This window comes from Schistocerca gregaria, chromosome X, assembly GCF_023897955.1.
Source record: "Schistocerca gregaria isolate iqSchGreg1 chromosome X, iqSchGreg1.2, whole genome shotgun sequence".
Taxonomy (NCBI): domain Eukaryota; kingdom Metazoa; phylum Arthropoda; class Insecta; order Orthoptera; family Acrididae; genus Schistocerca; species Schistocerca gregaria.
The window spans coordinates 167372696-167390503 of NC_064931.1; the positions used below are offsets into that span (position 1 = coordinate 167372696).

General features: G+C 37.1%; 1 protein-coding gene across 1 annotated transcript in view; it reads right to left on the minus strand.

Annotated features, from left to right (window-relative positions):
- The window catches only part of LOC126297952 (myosin-7B-like), a 146718-nt gene extending 133622 nt beyond the window's left edge, over positions 1-13096 (minus strand). The window contains exon 1 of the mRNA XM_049989273.1: positions 13025-13096. Coding sequence (XP_049845230.1) covers positions 13025-13096 — 72 coding nt within the window. The remainder of the gene's footprint in view (positions 1-13024) is intronic.
- Positions 13097-17808: the final 4712 nt, after the last annotated feature.

Below are 17808 nucleotides of genomic sequence, written 5' to 3' on the forward strand. Positions count from 1 at the left end.
ATTCTTTCTATTTGATCCTATCTGGACAGGTTAAGTATCAGTTTTACTAAAAATTATACCGAGCAGCTTCTTATTTGATCTCATAAGTGTAGGTAGACTCAGTTCCGGAAAAACACATGGCATAAAAATCTGGGGCTAACAAGAACTGAATCCTTGACTTGTATGTCACTCTACAGTGGCGCTAACCACTAGCCAATGGAGGCATTCTTAGGACTCTGTAAGATCATTTGTTTAGTATTAGTCAAGTGAGCTGGCTTAAAACAAGTGACAGATTATTGCTTGTAAACTGACATTCTACCAGCTTGCTCATGTGCTAATCATTATGAATAAATGGCCAGACTTTTGTTTGTGACATATGTTATTAATCCACTGGGAAAGATTTCACAACTTTTTGTTTTCTCCATGTAATGTGTAGCTGTGATGTAAGAAGTGTTGCTTATCTTCTTCACATTTTCATAGGACATGGTCTACAAGAAAAGCATAAAAATGTTCCATCAGACGTGTGTTCTCACTTTTCATTCCTGTCTGAAAGTTTCACAACATTTCCGTAACACCTTTGTAATGATGCAATTTACATAATATGTTGTATAAAATGGTTCAAATGGCTCTGAGCACTATGGGACTTAACATCTATGGTCATCAGAACTTAGAACTACTTAAAACTAACAAACCTAAGGACAGCACACAACACCCAGTCATCACGAGGCAGAGAAAATCCCTGACCCCTCCGGGCGTGGGAAGCAAGAACGTTACCGCACGACCACGAGCTGCGGACAGCTGTTCTATAATTGGTGGAAAACTTCAGTGGGCATTTTCAACTACAAAAGAGTATATTTATTAAGTATCCATTCATCAAAGTTTTGACATTAGATATAGCTTACTTTGTTCATTAGTATACAGTTTTAAATACATTGTACATTGATTGAAGAACATAAATAATTTTTAGCACACAATACAGTACATTATATCACTGGAATATAATACATTAGAATAATAGCACAAGATAATATATAGTACAATAGGCAGCAACAACAATTTGAGATACATAATACAAAAAACGAAATAATTTAAATTTGTGTCAACAGATTTGTTTACAGTGTAATAGCACCTGTGTTCCCACTTTGAATTTTTGGATTTCTTTTATTGTCTTGATGTGGACAGGAATTTTATTGTAAAATCTTTTGCAATTTTGTCTGAGAGTTGTGCTTACATACTCACTGTCGAAGTCCAATTTTTGTCTGGTGTCATAAGCATGAACTGCTTGATTTGTGCAAAGTAAGTTGTTTTTTAGCCTTTGAGAATGTATAAGCATGGCAGTGGTAGTACCTGGAGTACTTTAAAAAGGAGTTTGCAGAATTTATGGATGTAGTATTTTCAATTAGCCTAATGTTACTCTTCAGTGTTATGAAACAGCATTTGCTGAATGGTGAGTTGCCCCAAAAGGTTATCCCATATCATAGCAATGATTGTGCTTGGGCATCATACAATTCTTTCAATATTTCTTTCATTTCGCATCTAGCAATATTTTAAGCAAGAGTATAATATCCTTAGCTTCTTGCTTGTGTAACTGATGTGTGTGTTCCACATCATGTCATCCTGAATCTGTATTTCTAGAAATTTTGTTGACTTTAAAGTTCCTAATTGCTTATTAAATAACTTTATGATGAAGGTTAATAGATACTTGTTTTGTGTGGTATGTAGGTGTATTGCAACAGTTTCCTCTGTGTTAACAATAACATTGTTATTAGTGAACCATTCTGCAATGTGTGTGGTGCAATTTTGTAGGCAGTTTACCCTCTATCAATATATTTGTTTCATTCTAAAATTTTATATATTTTTGGTAGTTGCTGGATGACTCTAGGTCACTGGTAAATATCAAGACCAACACTGGGCCCAAACCAGAGCCTAGAGGCACACTATACTTAAGTTTAACATCATTAGTTATTTTATTTAGCATTGTCATTCCAAGGAGTGCATACTACAATCCATAAAGGCTATTTTTAATTTCTTAAATGACTTCAATTTATTAAGATTACATTTGTGCACTGCAAACACGTGAAGCTAATACTACCATTTTGTACCTTTCTTTGTGAGGAATAGTCATTTGTAATGGCTTTTTAAATTATTTTTTTTTCAGAAGAAGATGTGTAAGTTCTCATTTTTATCTGGGAGCAAATCATATTCACTACCTTCGTTGGCAGTATTTTGGGACAAAGCTGCTGAATGACTATTTATAAATTTACAAAAACAGCCAGTTTCCAACTGCTGAAACATCTTTCAAATATCCTGCTTTTATCACACCAATAGTTCATTCATTATTGACATTATAGTATCTTCCATAGGGGCAGATTGTTTCCAAAACTGAAAGTCAATCTCTACCATGATTAATTCAAATGCCTATTCTTGTACTGAAAACGATAGAATTGTTATTGTTGTGGTGGTCTTCAGTACAAAGACTGCATGTATCTCCATCTCTGAATAACTACTGCTACCTACATCCTTCTGAAACTACTTACTATATTTATCTCTTGATCTCCCTGTACAATTCCCCCCCCCCCCCCCCCCGCCACCTCACACACACACACTTCACCCAATTCCTAAACTGGTGATCCCTTGATGTCTCAGATTGTGTCCTTCCAACCTGTCCCTTCTCCTAGTCTGGTTGTGCCACAAATTTTTCTCCCCAGTTCTATTCTGTATATCCTCATTAGTTATGTGATCTACCCACCTAATCTTCAGCATTCTTCTGTAGCACCATATATCAAAAGTTTCTATCTTCTTCTTATATAAGCTCTTTATTGTCCATTTTTCACTTCCATACATAGCTACACTTCACACAAATACTTTCAGAAGAGACTTCCAGGTACTTGTATCTATATTTGATGTTGACAAAATTATTATCTTCAGAAACACTTTTCTTGCCACTGCCAACCTACATTTTATATCCTCTCTACTTTGGCCATCATCATTTATTTTGCTGCCCAAACAGCAAAAGTTATCTAGTACTTTTAGTGTCTCAGTTCCTAATATATTTCCCTCAGCATGAACTGATTTAACTTGACTACATTCCATTGTCCTTGTTTTTCTTTGGTTGATGTTTATCTTACATTTGTCTTTCAAGACACTCGCCATTCCATTCAGCTGCTCTTCCAAGTCCTTTGCTGTCTCTAACAGAATTACAATGTCATCGGCAAACCTCAACGTTTTTATTACTCCTCCCTGAACTTTAATTCCTACTCCACATTTTTCTTTAATTTCCTTCACCATTTTCTCAATGTACAGACTGAATAATGTCAGAGATAGGCTACAACAATTTCTTACTCCCTTCTCAATCACTGTTCTCCTTTCTTGCCCATAACTCTTATAACTGCCATCTGATTTCTGCAAAAGTTGTGAATAGCCTTATGCTCCCTGCATTTCACTCTTGCTACCATCAGAATTTTAAACAGTGGGCTCCAGTCAACACTCCAAAAGCTTACTCTACATCCGCAAATACTATAAATGTAGGTATACCTTTCCTTAACTTATCTTCTAAGGTAAGTCGTAGGGTCAGTATTGCCTCACATGTTGCCTGAGGTTGGCTTCTGCCAGTTTTTCCATTCTTCTGTAAAGAATTCGTGTTCTGATCGAATGTCATCTACTCCCAGAGACTTATTTCGAATTAGGTCTTTCAATACTCTATCAATGTTTTCTTACAGTAACGTATCCTACTCTATCTTCACCTACATCCTCTTCCTGTTCTATAAATATTCCCTTCAAGTTGCACAGAGCCTCGTGTACTCCTTCCACTTTTCAATTTTCCCTTGTTTGCGTAGGAATGGACTAACATCTGAGCTCTTCCTACTCATACTGCTGTTTCTCTTTTTTCCAAAGACCTATTTAATTTTCCTTTAGGTGGTATCTATCCTTCCCCTAATGATATATTATTCTACTTCCCTATGTTTATCATCTAGCCATTCCTGCTTAGTCATTTTGCAATTGTCATCAATCTCATTTTTTAGACATTTGTATTCCCTTTCGCCTGCTTCATTTCCTGTATTTTTATGTTTTCTCCTTTCATGAGTTAAATTCAACAGCTCGAGTTCTCAATGGATTTCTACTAGGCCTTGTTTTTTTCCTTATTTGATCCTTTGCAGCCTTTACTGTTTCATCTCTCAGAACTACCCATTTGTCTTCAACTGTATTCCTCTCCCCTCGTCTAGTCCATTGTTGCCTGATGCTCCCTCTGAAACTTTCAACATCCTTAGTCCTTTCAACTTATCCAGGTCCCATCTCCTCCATTTCCTACCTTTTTGCAATTTCTTCAGTTTTAATCTACAGTTCAAAACCAAATAAATTGTGGTCTGAGTCCACAACTGCTAATGGAAATGTCACAGCATAGAGGTGACAGTAAGTAAGGGAAGAAACATTTGAATCATCATATATACTTTCGTCAAATAAATTTGGAAAAATAGCTGCTTACCAGGTGTCAGCTGAGACTGACAAAGGGGAATGGAATGGCAGTTTTTAGACCCAAAAGAAAAGAAAAGTTGGAGAAGATGGGACTATTCAGAGGTGAAGTGAAGTGACAAAGTAACCACTGCCATGAGGTGGTCAAGCAGAAAAGGAGAATGGAGAAGCACTGAAAAGTCATTAGGCCAAATGAGACTGGTGATAAGGTCCACCACAAGGAACAGAAACATATTTGTCCTGTAATAATAATGATAAAAATTAATGAAAACATATATTCATACAATCATGATGAACATTTGCATAGAAGTATTTAATGAGTTCACAGTCAATACAGTGTGTCAGATGTGTAACAAGTTGAGAGAATGTCTCATTGGCATGCTGTACTTCAAGATCAAGATGGGACACAAGTTAACCATAAGAATTGTTTGCTTTTTAAAATTATCAATAAAGATAACAGTACCTTCTTAATACAGTTAAACATTAATAGTCTGAACGATATTGGTAAATACAATAAAACTCTAATAGTTGATAAGCTTGAAATTATCTGGTCAGAACTCAGAAATATCAAAGTAATTCGCTTGAATTAACACTGGGTTATGAAAGTCTATCACTGTTCTAAATAAACTGGAAACTTTCAAAGTTGTTAGTAGCTTTTTAGAAGCACCAGATGTCTTGGAGGCTCCTGTATACTTGTTGAAAATGTGTTGCAATATAAAAAGGACATAATTTTTAGGCCTCAAATGAAGAATTTGTGTTTGATAGCTGCTATGTAGCATTAGGCCAATTTTTTTTTCAATTATTCCATAAACAGGAGTCTAGCTGCTGAAATAACTTAATTATTTTTAGCAAAATCGTAACATCTTTTTGAAAATCTTAAGAAAAAAGAAGGAAAGAAATATATATTGAGTACTGCTGATTTCAACATACAGACAGCAAGTGAATCAAGCAATGATATGTAGTTTGCTGATCTAATTTAAGAATCTGGTTTAAGTCTAAATTTCCCTAATTTTACTAGGGCAAACTGAAGGCCAGAAACATACAGACAATGTCTTAAGAAAATGTGTATATGATTTTACTCATAACTTCTGTTTCAACACAGGAATTTCCGATCTCTATGCTTTATTGATAGAGTTGCCAAAAAGTAAATGTAAAAAGTGCTGGAAAAATCTCTACCAAAAGAGAAGTCAGGGAGGAAAACATATTTTTTCTGTTGTAGATTAAACAAGGCTCAGTGCAAGTGTAAAATGAATAATGATCTTGTGAAAACTTTGGGAGAGTGTTCTGCTGATCTTCAGGCAAACATTTTCACCAGTAGTCTGCCAGAGAAAGACAACTAATAAATTTAACTGGACTATTGTTGGCATAAAAAGATCTAATGGCAAAAAGAAAAGAAAATTACATGCAGAACTGTTATACTAGAACAATACAAATCCAGAGTTTATAATTAATGTTAAATATTATAAACAAGATATCTAAGCAGCTTTTAAAGGGAGGAAAAGAAATGACCAATAATTTCATTCATTCAGAAGCAAAGAAACCAATCAAAGGCAGTCGGACAGTTGTTAAATCAGAACTTGGAATTAAATCCAACAATCAAGAAATTTCAAAAATTAAAATATTTCATGGTAAATCCTACTTAAATACCAGAACAGTTCAATGATTTCTGTAAAAATGGAGCACAATATGACATCGATGTAGAACATTACCTAAAAAATAAATATGTATTTCTTTGTATCATAATGTGACTGAATGTTTTGTAAATTTGATGCAGTGACTTACAAAAAGGTGGGAAAAACAATACTACACTTAAAAAACTAAAAATTCTGTAGGATGGGGTGGCATAAACCATGCCTCTCCAAAGTTTCTTAAAGCAGCTTCCAGTATAATAGCTGGCCCATTCATGATTATAGATCGATCATTTGAAAGGGCTGTACTTTCCAGATAAATTGAAATATTGTCATGTTCTGAGTATGAGTATTGCTGAAGATTGGGTGGCACTGTTTGTGAGAAGTGAATTAGCCAGTTGGTCTATATGACAGGGAGTCTTGACCTGGCTGTAATGTTAAATCCCTTATTACAAAATATAAGGATTGGAAAGTAACTCGAAATAACCCTAGCTAGAACTGGTTTGAAACTTTTAAATTTATTCTGAGAACAGTTCCTACTTGCCTTGAAGAAGTACCCATGAAGAGATCAAGTGTTAGTACAGAGATGGTGACTGGCTACCACCATTCTATCTAGCTTTAAAATGACACAAACAGTATTAACTGAGCCCGCACCCAATATACAATGCACACATTTCTCCAGCTAGTTGCCTTTGAGTTCATTAACTGCACTGATACTACTGCAGCTACTGTTGTCTAGTCCCCCCCCCCCCCTTTTCCCCCCGCAATACAAGTGGATAAGAATGGGAAAGAACCACCATGGATTAATAACAAAATTTGGAAGACACTGAGGAGACAGAGGTTGTTGCACTCTCAGTTCAAGAGAGAATGCACAAATGTTGACAAAACAATGGTTAATCGAGATTCGTGCATCTGTGAAAAGACCTGTGTGTGAAGTGTACAACTACTAATGTCATATCAGGGAAAGATCTGGTAGAGGACCCAGGAAAATTGTGGTCCTATGTGAAATTGCTAAGTGGGCCTAAGGCTCCTATTCAGTCCTTTGTTGACCAGTATGGTGTGTCAGTTGAAGCCAGCAAATCTAAATCTGAAGTTTTAAATTTCGCATTTGAGAAATCATTCATGCAGGAGAATCATACAAACATACCATCATTTGACCATTGGACAGACTCCTGTATGGATGACATATTAATAACCACACCTGGAATAGAGAAACAACTGAAAGATTTGAAAGCAAATAAGTCACGGGGTCTGAATGGAATCCCAATTCAGTTGTAGAGAGTACTCTGTGGCATGGGCTCCTTAGCGAGCTTCTATTTATCATGAATCTCTTGCCCAGCACAAAGCCCCAAGGGACTGGAAAAAAGTACAGGTGACACCTGTATATAAGAAGGATAAGAGAATGGTTCCACAAAATTACAGACCAATATCCCTAACTTCAGTTTTCTGCTGAATTCTTGAACATATTCTCAGTTTGAATATAATAAATTTTCTTGAGACTGGGAAGCATATTTCCACAAATCAGCATGGTTTCAGAAAGCATCACTCATGCGAAACTGATCTTACCCTTTTCTCACCCGATATACTGTGAACTATGGATGAAGGTCAACAGGCAGATCCCACATTTCTAGATTTCTGAAAAGCATTTGACATGGTGCTCCATTGCAGGCTGTTAATGAAGGTACAAGCATATGGAATAAGTTCAGAGATATGTGAGTGGCTTGAAGACTTCTTAACTAATAGAACCCAGAATGTTGTCCTCAATGGCGAGTGTCCACCAGAAACAAGGATATCATCAGGAGTGCCCCAGTGAAGTGTGATAGGACTGCTGCTGTTCTCTATATAGATAAATGATTTGGCAGACAGGATGGGCAGCAATCTGCAGTTGTTTGCTAATGACACTATGGTGTATGGTAAGGTGTCAAAGTTGAGTGATTGTAGGAAGATACAAGATGACTTACACAAAATTGGTGCTATGAATGGGAGCTAGCTCTAAATGTGGGAAAATGTAACTTAATGTGGGTGAGTAGGAAAAACAAACCTGTAATGTTCATATACAGTATTAATAGTGTTCTGCTTGACTCAGTCAAGCCATTTAAATATCTGGGCTTAACGTTTCAAAGCAGTAAGATATGGAACGAGCATGTGAGGGTTGTGGTAGTGAAGGTGAATGGTCTACTTCAGTTTATTGGGAGAATGTTAGGAAAGTGTGGTTCATTGGTAAAGGAGACAGCTTATAGGAGATTGGTGTGACCTATTCTTGAATAGTGCTTGAGTGTTTGGGATCTGTATCAAGTCCGATTGAATGAGGACATTAAAGCAATTCAGAGGCAGGCTGCCAGATTTGTTATTGATAGGTTCAGACAACATGTAAGTGTTATCAAAGTGCTTCAGGAACTCAAATGGGAATCCCTGGAGGGTAGGCAATGTTCTTTTCGAGGAAAATTACTGGAAAAATTTTCGAGAACCAGCATTTGAAGCTGACTGATGAATGATTCTACTGCCACCAACATATATTGTGCATAAGGACTATGATGATAAAATACTTGAAGTTAGGGGTCATATGGAGGCATGCAGACAATTGTTTATCCTCCTTTCTACTTGAAAGTGGAAGAGGAGAGCAAATGACTAGTTATGGTACAGGGTACCCTCCACCATGCACTGTATGGAGGCTTGCGGAGTACCTACATAGATGCAAAAGTAGAGTAGTGTCAATTTAAAATCCAGTTTTTTTTTAGACATTTATAACCATTTTTGTCACATTTCTTTCCAAAGGGTTACATTTTCTTTTGTGTCAATTTTATATTTCATTTTGATACAATTATAATCTTTTTCTGATATGAGATAATTACATTTTGTTACACCATAAAAGTTTCTCTTTCTCTGTTTCTAAAAGATGTGGGGCTGTCTTGCTCTTTTGGACTCCTTTCATATATCACTATTTCCTCACTACTACTGTTACAAGATCTTTGCACTAGTATGTTTTCTGGGCCCTGATTTACAATGATAGTTGATACACATATTCATCCACAACAATCATTGTCATTAAAGTGTTTCCATACACTTCTAAAGCATTCCATACAACATTTACATTATCTACAAAAACAGGTCATCGTAACTATTATAATCAGTGTTATACTCACATATTCAGTGATGAAATAGTATGTTAGACACCTGAATTGCCTCATCTTTTCCCACTGTTCAGTGACCATTCTTTCTGCATCATTTGAACTCTTTCCGACAACATTCATATCATCTAATTGTGCAACTACATGATCTAATGGTAACTCTTAAGTTAGCAATGGAATGTGTGTATTCTCCTTATTTACTATACAACCATCAATTTTTAACTCCATTTGTCATGTTAAATCCATCTCAGTTTTATTTGCACGTATTATTTTGTCTGTCTGTATGAATGTTCTTGTTCCATACCCTTTACATTGATTGTTGAAGTGCACTTTTCCAACTCCTCCCAGTACTACATCCTTTGGAGCTTGCTTCCTACATAATACTGTCAGACTATTCCTCATTAGGAACCATGTATAACCACTTATTGTTATTTAAATGTGTTCAAATTCTTTGATTTAAAGATACAATCCTCTTTACACACTCACTTGTCATAGCAATTACCAGCTGAAGCAACTTTGCTTCACACATCTTCCTGATCAAGAGTTGACAATAGTGCAAATGTTTGTCTGCAAAGTATTCTGTTCTTATTTAAGTCTTTAGAATCCAATATTTTTGCATACTCTCTCTTTGCATCATTGATAAGTAAGATCTCCTCCTCTGGCTGGATGAAAACATACTTCCCTGATAGCTGAGTGATTGCTTATAGTAAAGGAAATATTCCATATAACATAAACATGTCATTAGCTACTAAAAGTAACATTTTTTTATATATCCTAACATTCTTTCCCCTACAAAGACATCTACATTGATAACCTTTAATGAGAATTACCCGATGATTCAACTAGAGGAACAGAGAACTTCATGTTTAAGTTCGCCTTTTGTTAAACTGAGGAACTTCACAATTTCTGGAGCAATTATTATGTGAGGCTGCGATATTCTGTTCTGTGCATTAACTATAGCACTTATCATTTGTTCATACTCTGATTTTATCTCTAAATAAATCTGCCAATTGTGGCACTTATTTGCATATTGTTACAAATGTTCCAACTCTTTTAAATCCTATCTCTGCCTCTGTAACACACAATTTGATAAATCTTTCATTCCAAACTTTAACACATTTTTGTTTTCCTTTATCACACTTACTGTTCTGTTTACCCCTGATAATATGACTCTTACAACTGCCACTTGTTTTACATCATCTCAAAAGCCTTTTTGAATTTTTCTCCACCTCTTTTCCGTACTCCTTGCAATATGTAGCACCAGCTTCATCTAGTGTGCCAAGTAGTATCATCCTTAGCTCCAAAGGAAGTTAAACAGGACATTCTTCTTTTTTTATCATTGTCTCATGCTGTTTCAACTGATGCACCAACTACTGTAATTCTGTTATCCTTCCTGTATGACATGTCACATATTTGCATAGCAAGCAACATCCTATTCAGCCTACATGAAGTTCCTTCAGAGTGCCACTGCACCTCTGTACTGTTAATTTGCCACATTGTTCAGCTGTCTGAAAATGCTCATGTATACCATCTAAATTTATACATGTTACAATTCTCCATCATGTAATCCATGTTTACACTTCTCCTAAATAATTATAGTACAGTCCTGAAGACATCTCTATTTCTGAAACTTTGAACTCCATTGGCAATTGTTCTGTGTCAGTGCTTTCTGTGATTACTACTACTATTTGAAATGTCAGCATGTATCTCTTACCTGTGCTTGATACCTCTAAAGCACACACTATGTCCACTGAACACTTTTCAGTTATACGTTTCTCAATGTCTGTTACTTTCAGTGGCAATTTTTGTCTTCACCTGCATAAATTTATTTTTTATGGCATGATGGAAATTTCTGTACATATTCTTCTGTCTCACATTTCAATCCTTTCCATTGTTTCTACTGCTTTATCCTCTTGAACATTCTATAGCTGCCCATTGCCCTATTAACAGATTACATCTATTTTCTTTAGAATATTTTTCTTTTCTTCCAGACTAATTTCATTTTCCTTAACCTCTGCCCTGCATTTTCTGCTGACACATTCAGCATTTACCTGTGCCTGTTGCACAGTCATCTGATTACCTCTTTCCTTTCCGTACATCTGTCCACATCAGTATGGATTAGCTCACTGGGATGTATTCTATTAAGAGCATCTGTGCTGCTATTCAGCCTAGATGGCTTGTAGGTAACCTTGTAATTGCACTTTTCAAGCTTAGTTCTCCTATTCAGAAGCCTCAAATTAGGATCCTTTACACTGAATATCCATATTAATAGCTTATGTTCTGTTGGCACTATAAACCATTGTCAATGTATGTACTGTTGTAACTGTTTCACTGCATATCCTGTAGCCAGCACTTCTTCCTCTATGTCACTATAGTTTAATTCTGCCTTGTTTAATGACCCAGATGCATATAAAATGGGCAAGTCATCACCAACTTCCTTGTCTTGTGATGTAATTGCTCCCAGAGCTGCATTACTTGCTTCTGTTGTCACTATGAATGGCTTTCAAAAATCTGGCTACTGAAGTAGTAGTGGATTGATCAGCTTCTCCTTTAGTTCATCAAATGTATCACTTTGTTTTTTGTATCATTCATATTCTATTCCTTTCTTTAGCAATTCATGAAGTGGCTTTACAATAAACTATCGGTAGTACCCAATTAGATCTAGAAATGCTTTCAGTTCTTTCATTGTTCTCGGCTGTGGAAAGAATTTCACCTTAACCACCTTTACCATGTCTGGTAAGATTCCCTTGTCTGTAATACAATGACCCAAGATAATCATATCTTTTCATAAGAATTACACTTATCTCGTTGCAACTTCAATTTATGCTTTTGAAACCTATCAAAATTTAAACAGAGCTTCTCATTATGCCCCTGCAGATTTATTCTTTACCACACTATATCGTCTAGCTACACAAAACATGTTATCCCTTGCAGACCTGCCAAATCTTTGTTCATCAGTCACTGCAAACAAACTGGAGCTCCTTTCAGTCCTACTGGTATTTGGTTATACTCATAATGTTGATAGTAATAGCCCGTATCCTTCCTTTCACCCTGTTTCTCCTACATTTGCTAATGGTATGCCCTGACAAGCCACACATAAAACATTGCAATACCTTACTTTCATTAGGCAATGATACTGGTTCATTTGTATGCTCAGTCCTTGTTCGTAGACCTATTCCTCTTTCTCTCATAGACAATAGTACACTTCCTTTCTGCAATGCTAATACCACTGCTAGGCTAATGTAATTTTATCACTGTGATTTATAACTGTCACTTGAATTCTATCATTAGTCAACCCTTGTATGATACGTGCTCTTCCTAAAAATTCTACAAACTCTGTGGCATCTTTATGGTTCTCTCTACTTGTAGCCCAGCTGCCAAAAAGTCTCTCTGCATTTCATCATTGTTATTTGCCCACAACAAGATTGGTTCCCCATGGCCTAGTCTTACCTGAAACATCCTGCAAGCATAAAAGTCTATTGTCCTCTTACATAGTTCTCTTTTAAAATGTGCTTCACTTCATCCCATATCCCATTCTCTCACAAACAGATTTAACCAAAATTCCATGTTCACTAATTCACACATATATTCAATAAATTCCCTTAGGTCTCTCCTTTTCCCATCAGAAGAGTTTGCTATAACACACTATGTTCCTTCAGAATGTACATTACCATTTCCTACTGAACTTATTTTGCTAAGTGGAGCTGTTTTAAACATCTTACAGCTAGCAACGTATAATTATAGTTACAACAGGTTTATACCATCTTATTGTGGTGCTATGAGACAAACTGTCTGTACTGATTCAATGCTGTCACTCACTCTTGCTGTTGCTACTGCTGCTGAGACTGGTCCCCTGGCCTCAAGCTCTTGGACCTTCAGTTGCTTGGGCATGCCCTTATGCCAACTATCTGTGATGCATCAGCCATTGACCTGCTTGGCTATGCTGACCCCCACACTCATCCTTGATGCTGCCTCTGCTACCACAGCCCACTACCAACTGGGACTCCATATGGAACTCTGCCGTCATAGAGCAGAATTTCTTCTAGGCTAAAAGCTGCTACCTGCCACAACTTATTGCAATTTTCCATAGTTGCTGTAGCAATCCAAGTAAGTAGGTTATCTTCTACACCACTTCGTGAAAGGCATTTGTTTTCCCAATACCTGGCACCAAAATTATTTCTTTCTGTCATGTCTCAAGCATGAGTGTTGACAGAATGTGTGACACATTTCAAAAGAAGGGAATTAAGGGGATTACCCAGTTGGCCTAGGTGAGGGGGAGTGTTTACATGGCTATAATGTTATTTGCCTTGTTACAAAAGTGACTTTAAATAACCTCAACTGGCAGAGGGTTGCAAATTCTAAATTTATTCAGAAAATAGTTTTAACTCTTGCCATACTTGCCTTGAAGGAGATGTATGGATGTAGAGACCAAGTGTTAGCACAGAGATGGTGACAGGGCTAGCACTGTTCTTCCTGGTTTGAAATGAGACTGTCAGTATTAATTAAGCCTGCACCCACTGTATGACACACAGAGTTCCCCAGCTATTCACCTATGATTACATTAACAGTGTTGAAGTTAAGACTTGGCTATCTTCTATGGATACAATAATATGCTGATGTTGTTGTTGTTGTTGTTGTTGTTGTTGTCTTCAGTCCTGAGACTGGTTTGATGCAGCTCTCTGTGCTACTCTATCCTGTGCAAGCTTCTTCATCTCCCAGTACTTTCTGCAACCTACATCCTTCTGAGTCTGCTTAGTGTATTCATCTCTTGGTCTCCCTCTACGAGTTTTACCCTCCATGCTGCCCTCCAATACTAAATTTGTGATTCCTTGATGCCTCAGAACATGTCCTACCAATCGGTCCCTTCTTCTTGTCAAGTTGTCCCACAAACTCCTCTTCTCCCCAATTCTATTCAATACCACCACATTAGTTGTGTGATCTACCCACCTAATCTTCAGCATTCGTCTGTAGCACCACATTTCGAAAGCTTCTATTCTCTTCTTGTCTAAACTGTTTATTGTCCATGTTTCACTTCCATACATGGCTACACTCCACACAAATACTTTCAGAAACTACTTCCTGACACTTAAATCAGTACTCTTAAGTTAACAAATTTCTCTTCTTCAGAAATGCTTTCCTTGCCATTGCCGGTCTACATTCTGTACCTTCTCTACTTCAACCATCATCAGTTATTTTGCTCCCCAAATAGCAAAACTCCTTTACTAATTTAAGTGTCTCATTTCCTAATCTAATTCCCTAAGCATCACCTGACTTCATTCGACTACATTCCATTATCCTTGTTTTGCTTTTGTTGATGTTCATCTTATATCCTCCTTTCAAGACACTGTCCATTCTATTTAACTGCTCATCCAAGTCCTTTGCTGTCTCTGACAGAATTACAATGTCATCAGCCAACCTCAAAGTTTTTATTTCTTCTCCATGGATTTTAATACCTACTCCAAATTTTTCTTCTGTTTCCTTTACTGCTTGCTCAACACACAGATTGTGTAACAATGGGGAGAGACCACAACACTGTCTCACTCCCTTCCCAACCACTGCTTCCCTTTGATGCCCCTCGAGTCTTGTAACTGCCATTAGGTTTCTGTACAAATTGTAAATAGCCTTTCGCTCCCCGTATTTTACCCCCGCCACCTTTAGAATTTGAAAGACAGTATTCCAGTCAACATTGTCAAAAGCTTTCTCTAAGTCTACAAATGCTAGAAATGTAGGTTTGCCTTTCCTTAATCTTTTTTCTAAGATAATTCATAAGGTCAGTATTGCCTCACGTGTTCCAGTATTTCTACGGAATCCAAACTGATCTTCCCCGAGGTCGGCTTCTACCAGTTTTTCCATTCGTCTGCAAAGAATTCGCTTTAGTATTTTGCAGCTGTGACTTATTAAACTGATAGTTCGGTAATTTTCACATCTGTCAATACCTGCTTTCTTTGGGATTGGAATTATTATATTCTTCTTGAAGTCTGAAGGTATTTCGGCTGTTTCATACATCTTGCTCAACAGATGGTAGAGTTTTGTCAGGACTGGCTCTCCCAAGGATGTCAGTAGTCCTAGCGGAATGTTGTGTATTACCGGGGCCTTGTTTCGACTCGCGTTTTTCAGTGCTCTGCCAAACTCTTGACACAGTATTGTATCTCCCATTTCATCTTCATCTACATCCTCTTCCATTTCCATAATATTGTCCTCAAGTACATCGCCCTTGTATATACCTTCTATATACTCCTTCCATCTTTCTGCTTTCCCTTCTTTGCCTAGAACTGGGTTTCTATCTGAGCTCTTGATGTTCATACAAGTGGTTCACTTATCTCTAAAGGTCTCTAATTTTCCTGTAGGCAGTATCTATCTTACCCCTAGTGACATAAGCCTCTACATCCTTACATTTGTCCTCTAGTCATCCCTGCTTAGCCACTTCAATGAAATTCACTATTTCTTCTGTTAGCCCTTGTCTTTTTACCTACTTGATCCTCTGCTGCCGTCACTACTTTATCCCTCAGAGCTACCCATTCTTCTTCTACTGTATTTCTTTCCCTCGTTCCTGTCAATTGTTCGCTTATGCTCTCCCTGGAACTCTGTACAACCTCTGAGCTACCCATTCTTCTTCTACTGTATTTCTTTCCCTCATTCCTGTCAATTGTTCGCTTATGCTCTCCCTGAAACTCTGTACAACCTCTGGTTTAGTCAGTTTATCCAAGTCAGGAATAGATTGTGGTCAGAGTTCACATCTGCCCCTGGAAATTTTTAACAATTTAAAACCTGCTTCCTAAATCTGTGACTTACCATTATATAATATATCCGATACCTTCTACTATCCCCAGGATTCTTCCATGTATACAATCTTCTTTTACGATTCTTGAACCAAGTGTTAGCTAGGATTCAGTCATGCTCTGTGCAAAATTCTACCAGACGGCTTCCTCTTTCATTTCTTGCCCCCAATCCATATTCATCTACTATGTTTCCTTCTCTCCCTTTCCATACTCTCTAATTCCAGTCACCCATGACTATTAAATTTTTGTCTCCCTTCACTACCCGAATAATTTCTTTTATCTCTTCATATGTTTCATAAATTTCTTCATCATCTGCAGAGCTAGTTGACATATAAACTTGTACTGCTGTAGTGGGCATGGGCTTTGTGTCTATCTTGGCCACAATAATGCATTCACTGTGCTGTTTGTAGTAGCTTACCCGCACTCCTATTTTTTATTCATTATTAAACCTACTTCTGCATTACCCCTATTTGATTTTGTTTTTATAAACCTGTATTCACCTGACCAGAAGTCTTATTCTTCCTGCCACTAAACTTCACCAGTTCCCACTATATCAAACTTTTAACTATCCATTTCCCTTTTTAAATTTTCTAACCTACCTGGCCGATTAAGGGATCTGACATTACATGCTCCGATCCATAGAACGCCAGTTTTCTTCCTCCTGATAACGATGTCCTCTTTAGTAGTCCCCACCCTGAGATCCGAATGGGTGACTATTTTACCTCCAGAATATTTTACCCAAGAGTATGCCTTCATCATTTAACCATACAGTAAAGCTGCATGCCCTTGGGAAAAATTATGGCTGCAGTTTCCCCTTGTTTTCAGCCATTTGCAGTACCAGCACAGCAAGGCCGTTTTGGTGAGTGTTACAAGGCCAGATCAGTCAATCATCCAGACTGTTGCCCCTAACTACTGAAAAGGCTGCTGCCCCTCTTCAGGAACCACACATTAGTCTGGCCTGTCAACAGATACCCATCCGTCATGGTTACTCCTACGGTACGGCCATCTGTATCACTGAGGCACTCAAGCTTCCCCACAAACTTCAAGGTCCGTGGTTCATGGGACAGGGAGAAGGGGGGGAGGGGGAATATGCTGATATCAATATTATTCAAGAAAAGGCTCCAAAGAAGATATGGAAAACTATCATCCCTTCTCTCATCTTCCAGCATTTTCTAAAGTATTTCAAAAGCTTGCTGTAATACAAGCTAGAAATTTCATTAAAAAAAATTTTTGTCATCTCAGTAAATTAATTTGGTTTCCCAAGAGGGAAAAGCACAAATTATGCTATTAATTGTGCAAAAAGAGTTCTAACTAACAAACTACACAGAAAACTCTCAGGAAACTACAATAACTTTTTTTACTTACCAAAAACCTTTCACAGTGTCAACCACTTTTTACTTATACACACATTGCAAAAATATGGAATTGAGGGTTGCATTTTACAGTAGTTTAAGTCATATGCTGTCATTCAACAGAAAATGGAATCAGGCTGCAAAGCCATTTTAAAAGGAATTTCACAAGGCTCTGTATTAGGGCAAACATCATTTTCTATGTAAATGACTCACCACTCAACATAAATTTTCATTCAGTATTATTTACAGTTGGTACAACAGTGCTGATTGAATACAGTAATGCATACTTCCCAAAAATAATGCCAATGCCCAATGCTGATTGAATATAGTAATGCAGACAAACTTCCCAAAAATGTTGCAGGTGCCTTAAGAAATTTTATACCTAATTTCACTGAAATGGACTGAAATTAAATATTTCAACCATTCAACTATTGCAATATAAAACCAAACAATCAAAAACAAATCGTATTCA